The following is a 20,486-nucleotide window of genomic DNA, read 5'->3' as shown; positions in this document are numbered from 1 at the left end:
GAGGTATATGATGCTAGGCCATCCGAGAATACCACTTGGTCCTCCCACCAGCCCAAGTAAAGGTTGGCATAACTGGGCGCACAGGGACTGCCCATGGCAGTCCCTCTAGTCTGGTGGAACATTTGTCCCCCACACAGAAAGATATTTTGGTCCTTAGAACATTTGGGATCATCCATTTTTTCTACTTATGTGAAACAAGCCTTTTTGTTCCTGTTGAATAGCGTACATTTTTACCTTGGTATTTTGCCATGAATACCATTTCGCCCATTTCTTTCTGATGGTGGATTCATGAACTGACCTGAACTCTGGCCATAGACATGACGTCACTTCTAGTTTCCACAGGTATAACAGGTTCCGCCAAGAATCTAATTTCTATGAGGAACGCCCTACTGTGCTCAGATGTCTACCATACCGATGAAATAGGGATTAGCCAGATTGGATTTCAACTTTTCTGACCCTTTTGCTATACATGAGATACCCAACACCTCCATAGAAATAACATGCTGAACAAGTGTGTTAGTGATGGAGTAAATAGCTGTTGGCTGAATGATCGCGTGTTGCATTAATAATATTCCTAAAATATTACTGCAACTATGAATCCGCTAAGGCATCAAAAAATAATTCACTTCTGATTGAGGCCAAGTTCACAAAGTGAAATTTTGATTCATTTTTTTGGATACCATTTTCTTTTTTTTAACTAAAGCCAAGAGTGGATCCTAAAGTAAGTAAAAGCATAATACTACCCCTCTGATCAAACCAGCAGAGCACTATGGCAGAGGTACTATATACATAGACAAAAAATATAAGTTACGCCGATGCACACTCTTGGCATATGCCGGATGAATGCGTGTTTATAGATGCGTTTGTAGTATACGCTGAAAACATAAAATTGCATCAAAACTGCACCATGTGTACAAGGTCGTCAGGTGACTATATGTAAATTTGAATATCTAACTATATAGGGGTGGACACCAACAACAGAAGGCCCCTGTGCAAGAGCAATATGTGGGTCCCTTCATTTCCAACTGCTTATTTCATTGTACATATGGTATATCCACCCACGAGCTTACCTGGCTGAAACCCACACCTAAACAAGAACTGTATATGTTATAAATGTAATTCCAACCCCAGTAGTGGGTTAGGGTTGAAATTAAATTCACCTTATATAAACATTGTACAATTTGCCTTTAGGCACCGTAAATCCACCGTACTTAATAGTAACTTAATAATAACGTAACTTTTATTAAATACTCATTTATATTATTAAACACCTTCAAAAGAACTTTAGTGCTATTGTTAAAAGTTAACCATTTGCTTCTCTAATTTTACATGTCTGATGAATAAGGAATCAACTCACCATACACTGTCTATTTCTAGTAGTTGTACTCTGGTGATATATGGAGAGGGAGTGTGTTATAGGGTATACAATTTCGCAGGTTTACAATATCCACATAATAGACAAGCCATCGCTGGCAGGTTTCTCCCAACTGCTAATTTGATGACAGAGGGATGCTAACCATAGACCACCTCATTCATGACTCTCCAGAAAGTCCTTATTTTTATTTATGGTACTTATATAGCGCAAATTTATTCTGCAGTGCTGTACAAGAGATGTCCTCACAGGCTGTCCCCATTTGGGCTCACAATTTAAGTACCCTATCTGTATGTTTTTGAAGGAGAAAACCTGCGCAAACACAGGAAGAACATAAAAACCTCCATACAGATGTTGTAGTCAGATTTGAACCCAGGACTCCAGTGCGAACCACTGATCTACTTCACCCTTGTACCAATCTACCAATCTACCAGTAAATATGAGGTGTGGATAGGAAGGAACATGACCCCTTACATACAGATGTGTGCACCTTACCTTTGAATTTCTCATGAACAAATTCAATACAATATCACGACTGGCTCTTGATTGCCTGCAATTCACATCACAACCACTGGGTGGCCGCACATAGACACATATAGCAGAGACATCTCGTGAGAGTATCCTAATACCCCCCTGATGGCGGCCCTGATCACAAAATCATGTTATTTTTTAAAAAAAACTTGTCATCTGCACCACACAACTCAATATGTTGAGATAACTGGAAAAGTAAGGAACGACACATATGTATGATGTAATAGGAAGTAGGGAGCACTGTACTTTTTGTTTTTTTAAGGTAGCACTGGTTCCCTTGCCTGCAGGGCCCCTGTGCCACCTCACGGGTTGCAAATATGGTATGATCTATCTATCTATCTATCTATCTATCTATCTATCTATCTATCTATCTATCTATCTATCTATCTATCATCTCATATCTATCACAGTTTTCCAGGGTTTCAGCAGCTGGATCCCTAGCAATGAGTGGATTGATGCACGAAGGGAAAAATGTAATGGTAGATAGTGGAAGCTTTAGATTAGTCATGACAGGCTTTTGTTAAATTGATGGCAAAACATTAGCGGCTTATGTATTAATCTGTGTAGAACAAAAATGGCATAAATAAGTCCCACACCCTCCCCAAATACACACAATTCTCACATTTTGTACGGATAGCACACTAGCCTATCCATTGTTCCGTTCAGCAAATTATAAAACATGTTCTATCCCTATCTGTTTTTGCGGACCCGTGCTGCCATTCAAGTCTGCGTCCACAAAAACGGAGGCCATCCGTGTGCTCTCTGCATTTTGCGGATACGTTGCTAGGAAACACCTGGGATATCCGATCACGTGACCTTCTTATAATTGCGAACCGCAAAACACGGATAACACACAGAAACAACACAGCTGTAATATAGGGGCATACGGAACAATTTCTGAAACAACATGGAGGCGTTACGGACGCAAGTATGGACACTGGGATCCGTAGTTTGCGGCCCTATCAACGGCAACAGTCGTGTGCAGGAGGCCTTAGGGTATGTTTACATGTTTTCAGGCGTATTTCGGGGTATTTCGCAGAACGCCTCCAACCACCTGCCCATTGATTTCAATGGGGAATACGGCGTTCTGTTCCGACAGGGCTGTTTTTTTTACGCCTCGTTTACAAAAAAGGTACGTAAAAAGACGCCCGCGAAAAAGAAGTGCATGTCACTTCTTGGGATGTTTTTGGAGCCGTTTTTCATTGACTCTATAGAAAAACAGCTCCAAAAAACGCAGCGAACATCGCGAGTGGCTTAAAAAACGTCTGAAAATCAGGAGCTGTTTTCCCTTGAAAACGGCTCCGTATTTTCAGACGTTTTTAATTTTGTGTGTGCACATACCCTAACTCTGCACTGATGTAAATATATGTATTGCAGACATGATGGCTGCATAAATAGGGTATTTGAAAATGGGTTTTAAAGCAGACAGTCCCTTTAAGGGATTACATTTCTACGGTCATAGTGGTTATGTAGAGAAAAAATTGCATGTTTTGTGAGAAATGATAAAAATATGTAGCAGACGCATTTTCAGCACCATCACAATAAGATGGATACGCAATTTTGGTAGATAATTTACTCTGCAGTAAAAAAAAATTTGTCATGGAGACTGCATGAATTAAAAGCTTTTTTTTTTTTTGAACTCTGAGTCTTGACATACCTCTGTTATTCTGCCTGGAAATGTATGAATAAATTGACAACAAGGTATGACTATTCTTAAAAAATGCATGTCCCTACACACTCTGACAATGTCCATCAGTGCTGAAAATGTTAGGCTGTGTAGGGACGAGATAATGACACCCATTTGTCAATGTATTCATACATTTCCAGGAGGAATAACAGAGGAATGGCAGAACACAACATTTTAAGAAAAGATGCTCCAGCATTGTTATTTTCCGGGGACACATATTTACTAACACAGATAGATGTTAGGTCCTATAGTTAAGGAACAATCCAAGAAACATTGTGTTATGCTTAGTTCAGGGCCTGAAGGGGCGGCACATGACTCTCATCTATGGTGTTCTTTGAATGTCTGAGTCATGTGCTTCCCTTTCAGACCTTGCACTATACATAACACTGCTATAAATGCCTAATGGGGGGCAGATGCTACTTTTTGCATTGGCATCAAAGGAGTTGTGGCTGCGCTTGTGTGTAACTCTCTCTATTGAAGTCGATGTTAGTTACGCACAGTACTGAGGCCTGCTTGCTCGGCTATTCCTGTAACCTCCATGGATTATAATGGAGAAAGCCGCAGGCAGCCACCTCTACATTAATCATAATGGTAAAAGTTGTCGCTGACCGACAGAATCCCAATACGTGGGGGTTCCAGAGGTGGGTCCCCCTCCTATTAGGCCTTTATGGCATATCGAGTGGATGGAAAGAGGCCTTTAATTGTGTCCTAATAGTGACATTAAAAAGAGGGTTAACATGAACAGTTCTTGAAGAATTCCTTCACCTGAAATATTGACGAAATATACAGATGGAGTGGACTTAGTGATACTAGTTCTGCAGTATAAAATAGCTAGACGTCCTGAGGTTCTGGTCCTTTGATGCTGTATTCCGCAAAACCTCAATTAAGAGCCCTGGCAGGAACACTTGACAAGAGATGGAGGTTTATACTGTGTGTCAGTGTATCTATGCTGCGAGCAACATTAAGCAGACGCTCGGGGATAGAGGGCTATGTCATGTCAGAACGGAGGGAGCACAAGGCTGCCAGGGAACTGACATTTAAATAGAAAATCCTATATCCCTAAATGAAAGTGCAATCGCTTGTCCTCCAGTCTCCTGTAACAGAGCCCGGCTTAATGGGGTTTTCAACCAACAGCAGGGTGTGATAAATTCATACATACATACTCACATACTCACACACATACATTCAGTTTTGTTGCAGTCAGCAGTGCATTTTTTTTCTTTGACCCTGTTCACACAGAATATTTTGTCGCAAAAAAACGGCGAAAATCACAGGAAAAAAGCAGCTCCGTCTCTGACCTCCCATTGAAACTGGGAGGCAGAAAAAACCTGCGGAGTTCGTTTTTGTCCGTGGTACTTGCATTAGCTGCAATGCCTGCGGGCGAAAAACGGAGCCAAAACCTTGGCAAAAAAGTGCAGGCAGGTCAAAATCTGGCTCAAAATTCCTGAAGATTTTTTTCTGCCTGCAAAAAACTTTGTTTGAACAGGGCCTTAAAGTGTATTTTTACCCATAGCGTAAAATTGGTCATATTTCAGTAAATCAGAAGTTAGAGCAGCAGCCAAAGTTTGTAAATGATGTTTTATTTACTTACAAAGATATTGGCATTTCTCTGTTCAGCTGTGGCGGCCATTTTGGCAAAAAGTTTCAAAAGTAAGTGAAGCCATATTGGTTGTCATATGTCTGATATGTCTAAGAGATTTATAAGAAGATCACAATGCGTGATTGTGTGAGCATTGGCCAATTTCCAAAACTGTGTGATGCCCAACCGGGGTTCTCCGAAACCCTGGGGCTCTTTGGAACTTGGTCAGGGGTTCCCTAGAATATAGCTGCAGGGGTAACAAACGGAGTCTGCTCATAGACGCCTGGCAGTCAATAAGTCGTAGCCAAAAAAATACATTACCCACCCCTACACAAAGCTACTTTGAGGTAGGAATGGGAGCAGGGGTTCCCCAAGAGTGAAAAGAAATGTCAGGGGTTCCCCCATGGGAAAGGTTGGGAATGACTGTTATAGAGTGTCAGAAAAACCACTGGTGCCAACACAGAATTCAAATCAACTTTTAACATGTGTCAGACATTTTTAGTAAATGAAGCCTGAGGAGAAGGAGTCAAGGTTCTCTAGAGTGCCCCAGTCCACATGCTGTGGAAATCGGTGATGGTCCAAGTTTCTGGACTCCAACAATGTGATATTCTGACTTGTATCTTTGACATGATAGACAATTTTACTTTAACCGGTCGAGGACCGAGCGATTGGGTAGTTGAATGTTGGGTGCCCGGCAGTCAAACACGGTTTTTGTAGCTTCTATCTTCTCTGTACTCACTTAGACAGCGCAGTGTATAAAATAAGAGGCCGCTACCTCTATTGGTACCATGACTGGTCACATGGTTGCCAGATTTTCGGAAGTAGGAGGCTGCTACTGGGTGTAACTAGACCCAATACAGCCCTAGCAGTGACAATAGTCACTATAACAGGTCTGATGGAAAAGTATAGTGTAAAACAAAAATGTATGAAATAATAAAGTCCCCCAAAGTTCTTTTATGGCCTTTGAGAGACAGGCAAGAGTAATAAAAAAATAAAAGTATAAAAAAAATAAGCATTAAATACCCACCCCCAAAAAAACTCTACTCCAGTTAATCATTGTCATAACGCTAGCCCTGAATAAATGACAATAAAATAGATAAGTAATATATCAAAATTTATGGAAGACAACGATAATCACAAATTTTAGGGTAACACTGTATTATTACCACAAAAAAAAAATGCTAAAAAGTACAAAAAGCATACATTTTTTTTCTATTTTTATCAAACTATGAGCCTAAAAATGCTAAAAAGCAAAAATTATTTCTATAAAAATCATAAGAAAAGAAAGCATTGATCATGAAAAAAACAGCAAAAATCACGTTGCTAGCCGCAAAAAACAAAAACATTATAGTCATTAAACTCACGCATGCTAAAAATAAAAATGGCTACGTGTTTCCCAGTCCTTTATATGTATAAATATAAACCTTTGTATGAGTTTTCCATGTGATTGTCTTTTCCTTGCAATACATTATACTATTGTTGCTCCCAAGAATCTTCAGCAATAGACATAATATTTCTGAATCCATCTCCAGTCGTAAACCGTCCTATCCCAAATGATTTGCATCCTCTCAGAATAGACCGGGTCTGCATCTGTTCCGAGCCTCCTTCTTAAAGGGGTTATGCGGAGACCAAAAATTATTAGCAGTGTAGTCCCTGCAGTATGTGAGTACGCTGCTAATATACATTCCGGTCCCCCGTCGCGCTGATTATGAGATTTGAATACATTTTCATAGCGCTGCCGGGGGAACCGGAAGTCTAGAGGAACAGTCTTCTTTGATGGCGATATGACTCTTCGTCATGTGACCGATCCCAATGAACTCTATATACAGGCAGTAGCAATACTACAGCGATTACACAGGAGTGGTCACATGACTAAGAGTTCGTATCGCCATCAAAGAAGACTGTGCAACTAGATTTCCGCTCCCCTGGCAGCGCTATAAAAATCGATGAAAATCTCTGAATCAGTGCGACGGAGGACCGGAATGTATATTAGCGAGTGTATCACATACTGCAGGGACTACACTGATAATACTTTAAGTGTCTGACATTCGTTGTGTCTTTCTAAATAGGATTTTCTTGTGACTTTCCTCAGGTATGATTTGGTCCGAATGTAAAGAAATTTGGTCACAAGGACCCAGGGAATACATGTTTGAACTGTGGAATATCTTGGATTTCGGGATGCTGGCCATCTTCGCGGCATCATTCATCGCTAGGTTCATGGCTTTTTGGCATGCATCCCGGGCACAGAACTATGTTGATGATGATGAAAATATCAAGGACGTGACAAATGCCACACTGCCTCCTGAGATAAAATACTACACTTTGGGTAAGTGAGTTGCTGCTGATTTTCCTTTTTACTTATAAGGACCTTTATTATTTTTGAAGAGGATCTACCATATCAGACAATCTTCTCTTTATGTAGAGATGTGACAGCAACATTTTCTGTTATAAGTAAGGATGCCGATGTAGCAAAGCTCAATTTGTTATTTAACTATTTGGGGTCACATTATTTGTGCATCATGGTACTCCAGTTAATCAAATGCATTAGCTTTACCTGGAATCTTACGTAAAATCACAGATACTGTATATCACCATGAGTGTCATCAGATGAAAGACCGTGCTGTTTTTCAGTAAAACCGCATCGTGGCTCGGTGTAGGTCCGTGCCACAGCTACATGTGTCCCTATCTTAAAGAAAACCGGTCACCTATCCTGACATTTCTGTTTTAGTAAATAATTGTATTCTTTGTGAAATAATAATTCTGGCGCTTATTTTCTTAGAACTCTACGTTGTTGCGTTCCTTTGTTATTCCTCCTAGAAATTTATGAATAAAGTGACAACTGTGTGTTACCAGTTGGGGGTGTGTCCCTACCAAGTCTGGCTATGTCCAATACGGAGCTGACAAAGTGAGACTGGAGGGAGACGCCCCTTTGACAAGGGAATACCCAGTTGTCAATTTATTCATACATTTTTATGAGGAATAACAGAGGAACGGCACAACGCAGAGTTCTAAGAAAATATGTTCCAGAATTGTTATCTAATGGGGAATACAAGAATTTACTAAATTAGACATGCCAGGAAGGTGACAGCTCCTCTTTAAGGGTATGTTTTATTATAATTAAGGAAAAGCACTAATAGGAAAATGCAAAGACATAATTTTTCAGACAATATGAACAATTTTCCATGGGTGAAGGATGAACTAGCCCACATTGGAAAAAGACACTGTAATTGGGCTATGTTCTCATTACGTTTTGCCCAAAATACATGTATACTTTTTATTTTTACTCTTGTTCATTGAATGCTCTGTGTAATACTGGACAGGACAGGCCCCCCAAGAGCGAGAGACATTTTTATAACCACTCTCCACTTTGGCCAAGGGATGAGGATCCTGAACAGAGCACCCCCCTCTATTAACTCAGAATTACCTAATAGGGTGTATGAAAATGGGTTTTCCAAGCTAGACAAACCCTTTAAGAAGAAGCACAAAAAAAAAACACAAAAAGGTCGGTGTTAATTGCCTCGGAATGGGGGAAGTGTTTACTTCTCAACTCCAAATGTGGCAACCAGAATTAGTCACTGAATCAATGACCCATCTTGTAGTAAAACTTGTAATATTATATCTTTTAAGAGGGCATCCAAACCTTTTTAAAATCATTCAATGATTCAACCACTTAGTACCCAAATACAGTGCTCAATTCTGCCATAAAGTGCTCAATTATTACCCCCAATTAGACTATAGAACCCTCTGCCACATGACATTGAGGTGAATACAAAGTTCTATAGGGTCACTGCTTTCAAGGGGGTTTTGCACATGACGATTATCGGGCAGACAAGCGTTAATATAACGCTCGTTACCGGTAATTGCCCTGTGTAAACAATGGAACGATCAGCAGATGACCGAGCAAATGCTCGATCATCTGCTGGTCGTATCGTTTTAAGAATGTAAGATATTATTGATGTCGGCAGCACATCCCCCTGTGTAAACACGCGCTGCCGACATGATAATGGATGGGGACGAGTGATCGGAGTAACGACCACTCGTCCCCATCCATAGCTCCGAGTGACAGGAGCAAGCGAGCGCCAATCAACGATGCCTCGTTGATCGGCGCTCACGGCACTGGCCGATATCGGCGGCCGGTGTAAAAAGGCCTTTACAGTGAAGGGGGTTTTACACTGGACGATTATCGGGCAGACGAGTGTTAATATAACGCTCGTTGACGATAATTGCCCTGTGTAAAAAGGACAACGATCCACAGATGAACGAGCAAACACTCGATCATCTGCTGGTCGTATCGTTTTAAAAAGTAAAAGATTATCGTTGTCAGCAGCGTGTAGACAGGGAGACGCGCTGCCGCCATGATGATAATCTATGGGGACGAGCGATCGGAGTAACGACCGCTCGTCCCCATCCATAGCTCCGTGTGACAGGAGCAAACGAGCACCGATCAAGTGTCGGCCGGTGTAAAAGGTCCTTAAATATCCTCTTCTATTCATATGGTGAAACCTTCTTTATGGTTTGTCATGGTTTTTTGGGTAGAAAAAATAGATGACTAAACAGATCTCTGTACTTACCATTGATATATTTATACATAGTAATTAGGTTATCAGAGTTATACACCAATATATTGTACTTGCACCCCATGTTCACCACTTTTGAGAACATGGCCATTACATTTTGTCCGTCTTCTCAAAATGACCTAAAGCTACTCTTTATTATAAACGTGCCCCATTGTCTGGCTGCTCCGCAGAACATTTCCTACTGATTGCTTAGAACTTCGTTATTGTGTGCGGTGAAGTATTGGAGTCTATTGTTCAGGACTCTTTTAAAGGAGCAGTAATGAAAAATCATAAAAAGGCTTTACAAATGTTATCTTTCCTTCAGTGGCTCTTACATATAAGGGAAAATAAACAGCCGTCAGGCAGTTTGAGTTTATTTTATGTTATTTTATAGGCAATCAGTTGTATTGTGAATGCACTCAAATCTTTTCTGAATGCAAATAAATTACGAAAAAAGGAGGTAAAATAGAATCCAGTGTATGTGCATGGAGGATAATCAGGATTCTAGGGGGGGGGGGGGTTAGATCATCCACTAAATAGCTCAGAAAATAAAGTTTGTTACCATTGCAGATCCCAAAACTCGATTACTAATAGAAGGTATTTTAATCATGGAACACCAAAAGATATTTGGACACATAATTTGGGGTCTTGTAGCTTTCATGCTATGGATCAATCTCAACCTTTCTATGTCAAGTAGCCCCCATTCAAAGAAACGCAAATGTCCGTTGTGATCTTGATCAAAATTGCTGAACTGATGGCATTTTACACTGCAGTGTGCCCATTAGTGCCAATGGATATACAAATCTATCAACAGTAAAAAAATAAAATTAAAATCAGCACAGAAGGTTGATGTCACTCATCCCTCAATGTGAAGGTTCATCTCTGGTTAATCCTGCAATACATAGCCCATTTAGCCCATAGCCCATTTAGTCCCACAACACTGTGCTCAAATAACACACCCATTTAGTGCTCAATTATTGCCGCCACATGATTCAATGAATGCATCCATTGAGTGCTCATATACCACCATTTAATGCTCCGTTAAAGAGGACTTGTCACTAGGTCCTAAAATCTAATTTACGTATGTTTCCATTTAGCCAGCTTCCTTCTTGTTTCCATCGCCGTTATTCTTTTCTTCCTGCTACCGCCGCTCCAGAGTTATTGTCCCCCATTCTTTTGGCACCCGATATGTACATTCACGCTAGTTAGCCAACCAGAACCAGGCGTGAACTACAGTAAATCTTCCTTTGTGGAGCCCTTCTTACAGCCTCTGACACATCTCGCGAGATCACCCTGGGAGAAGACTTCTCATCAACCACATTTTCCTCTAACGCAGCAGAGGGCATTGGCGGGCATTGTGGCACAGACTCCACTGTGTTAGTCAGAGGAACATGTAGTTGACGAGAAGCCTTCTCCTGGTGTGGTCTCGCGAGATCACACCGGGCAAGGCTCGTCATAAGCCGCCTCGCTCTGATTGGACAGTGTCAGAGGCTGTAAATAAGGCTCTACCCGGGGAGATTCACTGTAGTTCACTTCCCCTTGGCTAACTAAAGTGAATTTACATACCGGGCGAATGTGGGACAATAAGGGTATGTGCACACGATAGCTGCCTTTTACGTCTGAAATTACAGACTGTTTTCAGGAGAAAACAGCTCCGTCGTTTCAGTCATAATTGCTCCTCCTCGCAATTTGCGAGGCGTCATTGACGGCCGTAAATTTGAGCTGTTCTTCATTGAATGCAATGAAAAACTGCTTAAATTACGTCCAAAGAAGTGTCCTGCACTTCTTTGACGAGGCAGTCATTTTACGCGTCGTCGTTTGACAGCTGTCAAACGAAGACGCATAAATTACAGGTCGTCGGCACAGTACGTCGGCAAACCCATTCAAATGAATGGGCAGATGTTTGCCGACGTATTGGAGCCGTATTTTCAGGCGTAAATCGAGGCATAATACACCTCGTTTATGTAATGGCAGGAAGGAGGTGAAGGGAAAGTGAGCCCTAATCTACCCACCGCCCTGTCCCTGCCTACTTGCAACGACCCGCCCTAGGCGACGGGGTACAACTGGGCGGCGGTCCCTACGCTGTCTAAGTGCACGGGAGAACAAACAGGGAACACGCAAGGGAAGGGGCAGTAGCCACGGAACGCTGCGAGGAAACGGAGCGGTGAATGAGTAGTCAGGACCAGGATGAAGTGGAGTATACCAAAGTGAGCACGGAGAAGGAAGCAAGCCAGGGGCAAAGCAAAGCAGGTTAAGCGGAACTGCAGCAAGGTAGAAGCACGGCAGAAGCAGGCTGGAGCAAGCAGCAGTGAGGCCAGGAATCCAGAAGAATTACAAGCACTGAGGAAGAGAACACGGCAGGTAATAAAGGACAGGGGGCGGAGCTAACTCCGACTGACCAGGCCGCGATAGGCTCTCCCACTCCTGAGCCTGCCACCCTGGTTGGTGGGAGATGGTGTCAGTCGAACAGGTCTGGCCTCAGGTGTGGATTGATTAATCCCAGGAGTATACCTAGACGTAGTACCTGGCAGATCCCTAACAGTTTACGCCTGGAAATAGGTCGTGTGAACCCAGCCTAAGGGTATGTTCACACAGCAGCCTCCGTTACGGCTGAAATTACGGAGCTGTTTTCAGGAGAAAACAGCTCCGGAATTTCAGACGTAATGGCATGTGCAGGCGTCTTTCGCTGCGTCCATTACGGACGTAATTGGAGCTGTTTTTCCATGGAGTCCATGGAAAATGGCTCCATTTACGTCTGAAGAAGTGACAGGCACTTCTTTGACGCGGGCGTCTTTTTTACGCGCCGCCTTTTGACAGCGGCGCGTAAAAAAAATGACCTTCGGCACAGAACATCGTAACCCCATTCAAATGAATGGGCAGATGTTTGCCGACGCTTTGGAGCCGTATTTTCGGACGTAATTCGGGGCTAAAACGACCGAATTACGTCCGTAAATAGTGTGTGTGAACCCAGCCTAACTCAGACATGGGAGAAGCAGGAAGAAAAAATGTGATGAAAACAGGGAAGAAGCGGCGTAAAGATAACATATGTAAATTAGATTTAAGTACCTAATGACAGGTCCTCTTTAAATTAATGGTGCCATTTTATGTTCAGTTACCGCCATACAGAGTTTAATTAATGCCGACATTCAGTAATCAGTAAATACGACCATTTAGTGCTCAATTATTGCCACGATTTAGTGTTTAATTACAGAGTTAGGTTAATGCTTCCATTCAGTCATTATTACATATCCCTAATTAAATGCTCAGTTTATTTAGTACTCCTATTTTTTCTATTTAGTATTTTATTTGTTCTATTTAGTACTCCTATTTGTTCTATTTAATACTCTATTCTATTTAGTATTCGATTTATTCTATTTAGTACTCCGATTTATTCTATTTAGTACTCTGATTTATTCTATTTAGTACTCTGATTTATTCTATTTAGTACTCTGATTTATTCTATTTAGTACTCTGATTTATTCTATTTAGTACTCTGATTTATTCTATTTAGTACTCTATTTATTCTATATAGTACTCTATTTATTCTATATAGTACTCTGTTCTAATTAGTACTCTATTTATTCTATTTAGTACTCTGTTCTATTTAGTACTCTATTTTATCTATTCAGTACTCTATTTGTTCTATTTAGTACTCTATTTATTCTATATAGTACTCTATTTATTCTATATAGTACTCTGTTCTATTTAGTACTCTATTTGTTCTATTTAGTACTCTATTTGATCTATTTAGTACTCTATTTATTCTATTTAGTACTCCATTATATTTACTACTCTATTATATTTATTACTCTATTTTATTTACTACTCTTTATTCTATTTACTACTCTATTTATTCTATTTAGTATTCCATTTACTCTATTCTATTTACTACTCTATTTATTCTATTTAGTACATTATGTTGCGACAGTTCAATAATTCATACATTCAGACGTCAGTTAATGCCACCATTCAGTGCTGAAAAACCTCTCTTTAGTGGTCAATTTAGGTCGCTATTTAGTACTCCACTAATATTGCAGAATTCTCAGGAGAAGATCTTACGCTGGAATTAAAGAGTAATACTGAAAACATAGGCAGGTCAAACCACCACACCCCATATTGGGCCCATAGCAGTCACATGGGTTGCCTCTGTTATATATGCTCCTGTATGGATATGATATGTACATTACCAATGATAGTGATGGATGCCACTGTACAGATGTCCACCCTTTCAATACAATATCGGGACATGCTAGCAAAACACCTTACAGGCTGCAAATCACATCACAACCACTGGGTGGCCACATATAGCATAGACATCTTGTGACAGCGCATCGCTAAATCATGTTTTTTTCAAAGCTGTCATCTCGCACCACACATTTAAGGATATGTTTAGATAGAAGGAAAGGTCAGGGAGGACACACATGTATGTATCATTATGAGTCACATTCTTTTTATTCTTCCTTGTAGCTAGAATAAAATGGCTGCCATCAGACCCACAAATCATCTCTGAGGGCTTGTATGCGATTGCTGTTGTTCTGAGTTTTTCCCGGATCGCCTATATTCTACCAGCCAATGAAAGTTTTGGACCTTTACAGATATCACTGGGAAGGACAGTGAAGGACATATTCAAGTTCATGGTGATCTTTATTATGGTGTTTGTGGCCTTCATGATTGGAATGTTTAACCTCTATTCTTATTATCTCGGAGCCAAGCAAAATGATGCCTTCACCACGTAAGGGTTCATCTAATTTATTACAGTGTTCTTTTATTAGCCGTTTCGCCTTTATTTCTTATTCGACAATGGAATAAGTAAGAAAAAATTATAATTTCACCATAAATTGGTGCAAAGGAGGTAGAATAAATTATACAAAAGTAACAATAATTAATAAAACGATTAAATAATAATAATAATAATAATACATTTACTCCTTCCCGTCCCACAACAAAAATGTACGTCATGGTCGGCCGTCAGTTGCCTCACCATGACGTCCATTTTCATATGATGATCTCACAGGCACCTCCAGTGTAACAAGATCAGTGGTGGGAGCGGGGCTGTAATACAGAGCGATGCTCCTGCTGCAAACATGGTTATAGCACGGTACAATGGTGGAAGCCCCCTTGTAAAGGTGATCGCCAGTCCCAGCAGCATATTCAATCGGGCAGACATCACCAATGAGAGAGCCTAGGACTTGACAAATGTCCCCAAGACTGTCTCATGGATACGCCTATTAGGGCAATCTTGAAATACGCCTCTAGGTGCCCGTGCATATTTCTGCCAACATATTATTAATTAAAAAAAGCTTTTTTTTTTAAAAAAAAAAAGCAAAAATAAAAAGCTTAGTAATAATAAATATGGAGAAAAAATACTAAATATTTTTTTAAATAAAATATGTATTTTTAAATAAAATAAATCTTATATAAAATAAACCCCACATATTTGGTGTCCTCATTCATGTAACAACCTATACTGTAAATACATTTACCTAATTTAGGTCAACGATGAAGAGGTAAAAAAATAAACAAAAAATATGAAGGAATTGTGTTTTTTTGCTTGTACCCCCCAAAATTAAAGTCATAAAAATGAAATGCTACATTATACATTCTGCAATATGGTACAACATGGCAACATTCAGGTGCTTCAATGCAAAAAATGTCAAAATTATATAAGAATGGCAGGAAAAAAAAAACTAAAAATATGTCTGTTCCTTGAGCCCAAAAATAGTTTAGTTCTTAAGGAGATAATAATGGAATATTTCCACCTAAATAGAAAAAACTTGTAGTACATCTGATTCTTTGTGTTTTTTTTTTTAATCTTAGGGAATCTCTGTTTTTTATGATAAATTATGCTAATTTGGCTGCCACAATCAGGGGTAACTGACCGCATATCTATTGGTGCAGATAGTACTGAACTCTGTAGGAGCTGTCTGCACTGAGCTCCCCCTAGTGGCAGAGAAAACAGTTTAGTACCCGCCCTTTCTACCGCAGCCCTATAGCAGTCGCATGCCCTGTCTCTGTGGTAGGTATAGCAGCAAACAGAGATTTTGAAAATGGAGAGGACATACTGTATAATGTATATTAGAAAGATTCTTACATTTTTGCCCTTTAATTCATTAACTAATCACAATGTACAAACACTACAGTCATAAAGAGTTAAATAATTATTCACTCAGGTCTGCTGCATCTGTGCAATTACGGTACATATACTCCTTCTATTCTTGATTTCTGTAGCAGGTTGTGGCCTGTTGTCGTTACAAACCGCATAAAGCAATCTCATGATATTGTAATACAACCATTTGGCGGGCGGTAGGATACTTATTTGACCGCAGCCCAAAATAAATTGTAATTACAATGGTTGAACATGCTGATTTTCCAAAGAGAGATTATAATCTGATTAAGATTCTTTTTTTTTCTTCTTTTAAGAGTTGAAGAAAGTTTTAAGACTTTATTCTGGGCTATTTTTGGACTTTCTGAAGTGAAGTCAGTCGTTATCAACTATGGACACAAATTCATAGAAAATATTGGATATGTCCTATATGGGGTGTACAATGTTACTATGGTAATTGTCCTATTAAACATGCTGATTGCCATGATCAACAGCTCCTACCAAGAGATTGAGGTAAGCTTGAAATATTAGGTGTTATAAAAAATGTATAAAGAAATCGTATCATAATATTTATTAGTAAGAGTTAATATTAGTATTAGTAGTAATAGTTGTAGTGGTAGAAGTAATGCTTGGCAGTAGTGGTAGAGTAGTAGTAATAATTAGCAGTGAACCACAATCCAGCGCTGGGTGAAAGTAAAAAGGAACTCCTGTTCCAATTTTATTGATATAACAGTAAAAATAACTAAATACTAATAACTTGCATGCCATGAATAAGGACACGAGACGTGTCAGAAACGCGTAGGCACATTCCAACAAGGAAAACTTTGATCCTTTACCCATCACTCATCCCTGTACTCTCCACATCGCAGAACTATTCTATTTAGTTCTTTTTACTGTTATATCAATAAAATTGGAACAGGAGTTCCTTTTTACTTTCACCCAGCGCTGGATTGTGGTTCACTTTTTTCTCCTGTTGTTTCCCAGACACAACGAATGGTGAGCTGGAGGTCCTCCTCCCCCCCTCTTCCCCCCTTACAATATCTTGAATAATTAGCAGTAGTTGTAAGCATTAGGCCAGGACCACACACAAAGTTTTTGGCTCCGTTTTTCTAGCCAAAGCCAGAACTGGATCCAAAAGCGAGGAAAGGTATAAAGAAAAGACTAATACATCTCCTTTCTTTTGTGTCCACTCTTGTGTTTGGTTAAAAAAACGGAGCCAAAACTGCATCAAAACTGTGCGTGTGGTCCTGACCATAGCAGTAGTAGCTGGTGATAGTGGTAGTACTAATTGTTAGCATTAGTAGTGGTTATCAGGGGCGTAACTAAAGGCTCATGGTCCCCGGTGCAAAAGTTCTTCTTGGGGGCCCCCCTACCAACTTCTTCTCATGGCCGACAGCCCGCAGCTTTCATTTGCATTGCTGGGTCTCCTAAGTTACCCAGCGATGCAGCACCAGCAGCCGGGGCGTCACTAAGGTCTTAAAACGTCAGGGGAAATATCCCCAATACATATGTGTCCCCCCAAAAATGTGTGTGCGTATATGTATATGTGTGTATATAGGAGACAGCATATCTGTAGCACTACGACCCTATAGCTATGGATAGGATTAGATACAGTGGCTCAGCAGACAGTATCACACATGATAGGATTAGATACATGTGGCTCAGCAGAGAGTATCACACATAATTGGTTTAGATATAGGGCCCAGCAGACAGTATCACACATGATAGGATTAGATATAGGGCCCAGCTCGCTGACATTGCGGCTCCAGCGCAGGACCCAGGAAAGGTAAGAATAATAATTGCTTTGCTTTTTTATGTGTTACAAATTATTTTTTGTGTTTGTTTTTTTTTTGCAGGTTCGTTTGTTGGACTTCTTCGGATTCGAGGACTATTTCAATGACTGCGTTTTTTTTATTCTCAATAAAATGGTTAATGAGGGTTGCGTGTTTTTTGTTTTTTTTTTCCAAAAATATTTTTTCTATATCTGTGTATTTTTTTAAAAACTTTATTACTATCGCTTTATTAATGGTCTCTGGCTGATTGACAGCGTACATTACTAAGGCAGGGCTTAATGTTAGCTGGTGAAAAGGTTAACACTAACCCCCCATTATTTCCCCTGTACCCACCGCCACCGGGGGTACTGGGAAGTGCCGGGTGTGATCCAGTACCCGTCCATCTGTAGTGATGGTCGGGCACTGGGGCCGCCGCAGGCTGGTATGATTAGGCTGGGAAAGGCCAGAAACAGTGGGCCATCCCACCCTGGTAATGCTAGCCTGCTGCTGCTGTATTGTATCTGGCTGGTTATGAAAAATGTGGGAACCCCACATTGTTTTTTCCTATTATTATTATTTTAAACGATATGGGGTCCCCCCATTTTTCATAATCAGCCAGGTACAACATAGCAGCAGCAGCCTAGCATTACCAGGATGAGACACTATTTTTGGACTTTCTCAGCCTAATAATACAAGCCTTCAGTCGCCCCAGTACCCGACCATCACTACAGATGGTCGAGTACTGTATCATACCTGGCTCTTCCCCGCACCCCTTGTGGCGGTGGGTACAGGCGTAATAATCTGCACCGGCTAACACTAAGCCCCGCCTTAGTAATGGACGCTGTCAATCAACCAGCTACCATTACTAAGGCAGCAGTAATAAAGTTTAAAAAAAATACAAAGTACACAGAAAAATATTTTATTGAAATAAAAAACCCTACACAATCCCTGTTTACCATTTTATTGAGAATAAAAAAAGCTGCCATCGCAGTAGTCTCCGAATCCGAAGTAGTCCAACAACCGAACCTGTATAAAAACACAAAAAAAAAAAAAAAAACATTAGTAAAACATGTGGTAGGCTGAGATACAGGGCCCATGTGTGATAGTGTCTGTTGGACCTTGTATCTAAGCCTACCACAAGGTAGGCTTAGAGACGGGGTCCAGCAGACAGTAGTCTTATACAGTATAAGATTACTGTCTGCTGGGGCCTTGTATCTAAGCCTACCATGTGGTAGGTTTGGATACAGGGCCAATTAGACAGGATCACACATGGGCCATGTATCTAAGCCTACCGTGTGGTTGGTTTAGATACATTGCCCAGCAGACAGGATGACACCATCTAAGCCTAAAACATCGTAGGCTTAAAGGGGTTGTCCAGTCCCTAAAAATGTATGGCCTATCCTCAGGAAAGACCAACAATAGCTAATGGGTCGGGGTGTGACTGCCAGGACCCCCACCAATCAGTTTCTGCCTAGTAGGCCCTGCCAGAGGCAGTTTTACACGGACAAGCATAAAACGCAGCAATACAGAAGTATTACAGTGTATTATAAAAGTGATCAAATTATAGCATAGTAAGGACCCCTAGTGGGACTAAAAAAATTCCCTTACAAAATGCTTTATTATGAAGAAAAAAAAAAAAAAAAACTATACGTAATTAGTAACGGCTGGAACTATAAAACTATTGATATTTAGCCTGCCTGGTGAATGCCGTAAAAAATTACAATAAAAACCAATGCTAGAATTGCTGTTTTCTGTTTATCCTGCCTTGTAGGCTGGGTTCTCATGTAGCGTAAATGCTTCATAATTCCCGCAACGGAATTCTGTGCGGATATTCCGCAGCATTTACTGTAGCAGCAAAGTGGATGAGATGAAGAAAATCTCATGCCCACGCTGAGAAAAAAAATGCAGCGTAAACATTAATAAATTGACCTGCGGTGCGAAATTTAATTCTGCAGAATGTCAATTTATGCTGCGTTTTTGTTGATTTTCCGTTGCAACTATGGAAATATAAACTACGTTTTAGAATATGGCGATACAAAAAAAAGTGGATTTATTGTACAAAAGTAGTAAAACATTAAAATTGTCTATAAATTTGGTATTCCCATAATCAAAACAACCTGCAGAATAAAGTTATTATGTTATTTATGCCACATGGTAAACGGTGTAAATTTAAGACACAAAAATGTATTTAGTTTTTTATCCATTACTTACCAAAAAAAAAGTTAATAATTAAGTTCATCAATAAATTATATGTATCCCATATAAAATACAGCTTGTCCTGCTGATGGGGAGGGCAGGGTGCACCGTCCGGCCTGCTGCCTCTCTGAGGGGGCGGCGGCGCAACTGGAACCAGCCACCACCACCCCCTCCTGCACTAATTCTACTTGCATCTATAGAATGCAGGTACAATTACATGCCTAAGCACTGAATGGCTGGGTACGTTCCGTGCCTGACCATTTAGCGCCATATAATGACGCTGATTGGCAGGGCAGAATGACTTGTCCCACCAATCAGCGCCTTTCAACGATGCAAGCGGCGTGATGACATAATCATGCCTCTTGCGTCATTCAGCCCCAGCAGACCTGCTCAGAAGAGAGCAGGCCTGCATTGATACAGGGCGGCGCAGGAACGGGATCAAGGTGAGTATGTAAAGTTTTGGGGTTTTTTTCACTTAAAAGTGTGAGTGGCATTATCCACGGGTGAAGCTATATGTGGGGAACAATTAACAGGGGGCTATATGTAGAGCACTATTTACAGGGGGGCTATATGTGGGGCACTATATACAGGGGTTCTATATGTAAAACGCTATCTACATTATTATTATTATTATTATTATTATTTTCTTTAATAAAACAGTGTATCAGTGTGTTTGGTGCAATTTTCTAA

At 40.4% G+C, this 20,486-nt stretch overlaps 1 protein-coding gene across 1 annotated transcript in view; it reads left to right on the top strand.

The window, feature by feature from the left end:
• The window catches only part of TRPC6 (transient receptor potential cation channel subfamily C member 6), a 206,447-nt gene that overhangs the window by 122,823 nt on the left and 63,138 nt on the right, over positions 1-20,486 (top strand). The window contains exons 6-8 of the mRNA XM_075851522.1: positions 7,262-7,495; positions 14,193-14,457; positions 16,146-16,341. Of these exons, the coding sequence (XP_075707637.1) occupies positions 7,262-7,495; positions 14,193-14,457; positions 16,146-16,341 (695 nt within the window). The remainder of the gene's footprint in view (positions 1-7,261; positions 7,496-14,192; positions 14,458-16,145; positions 16,342-20,486) is intronic.

Source organism: Rhinoderma darwinii, chromosome 2 (assembly GCF_050947455.1).
Source record: "Rhinoderma darwinii isolate aRhiDar2 chromosome 2, aRhiDar2.hap1, whole genome shotgun sequence".
Taxonomy (NCBI): Eukaryota; Metazoa; Chordata; class Amphibia; order Anura; family Rhinodermatidae; genus Rhinoderma; species Rhinoderma darwinii.
The sequence above is the reverse complement of the archived record's forward strand: the minus strand, read 5'-3'. Positions and strand labels throughout refer to the sequence as shown.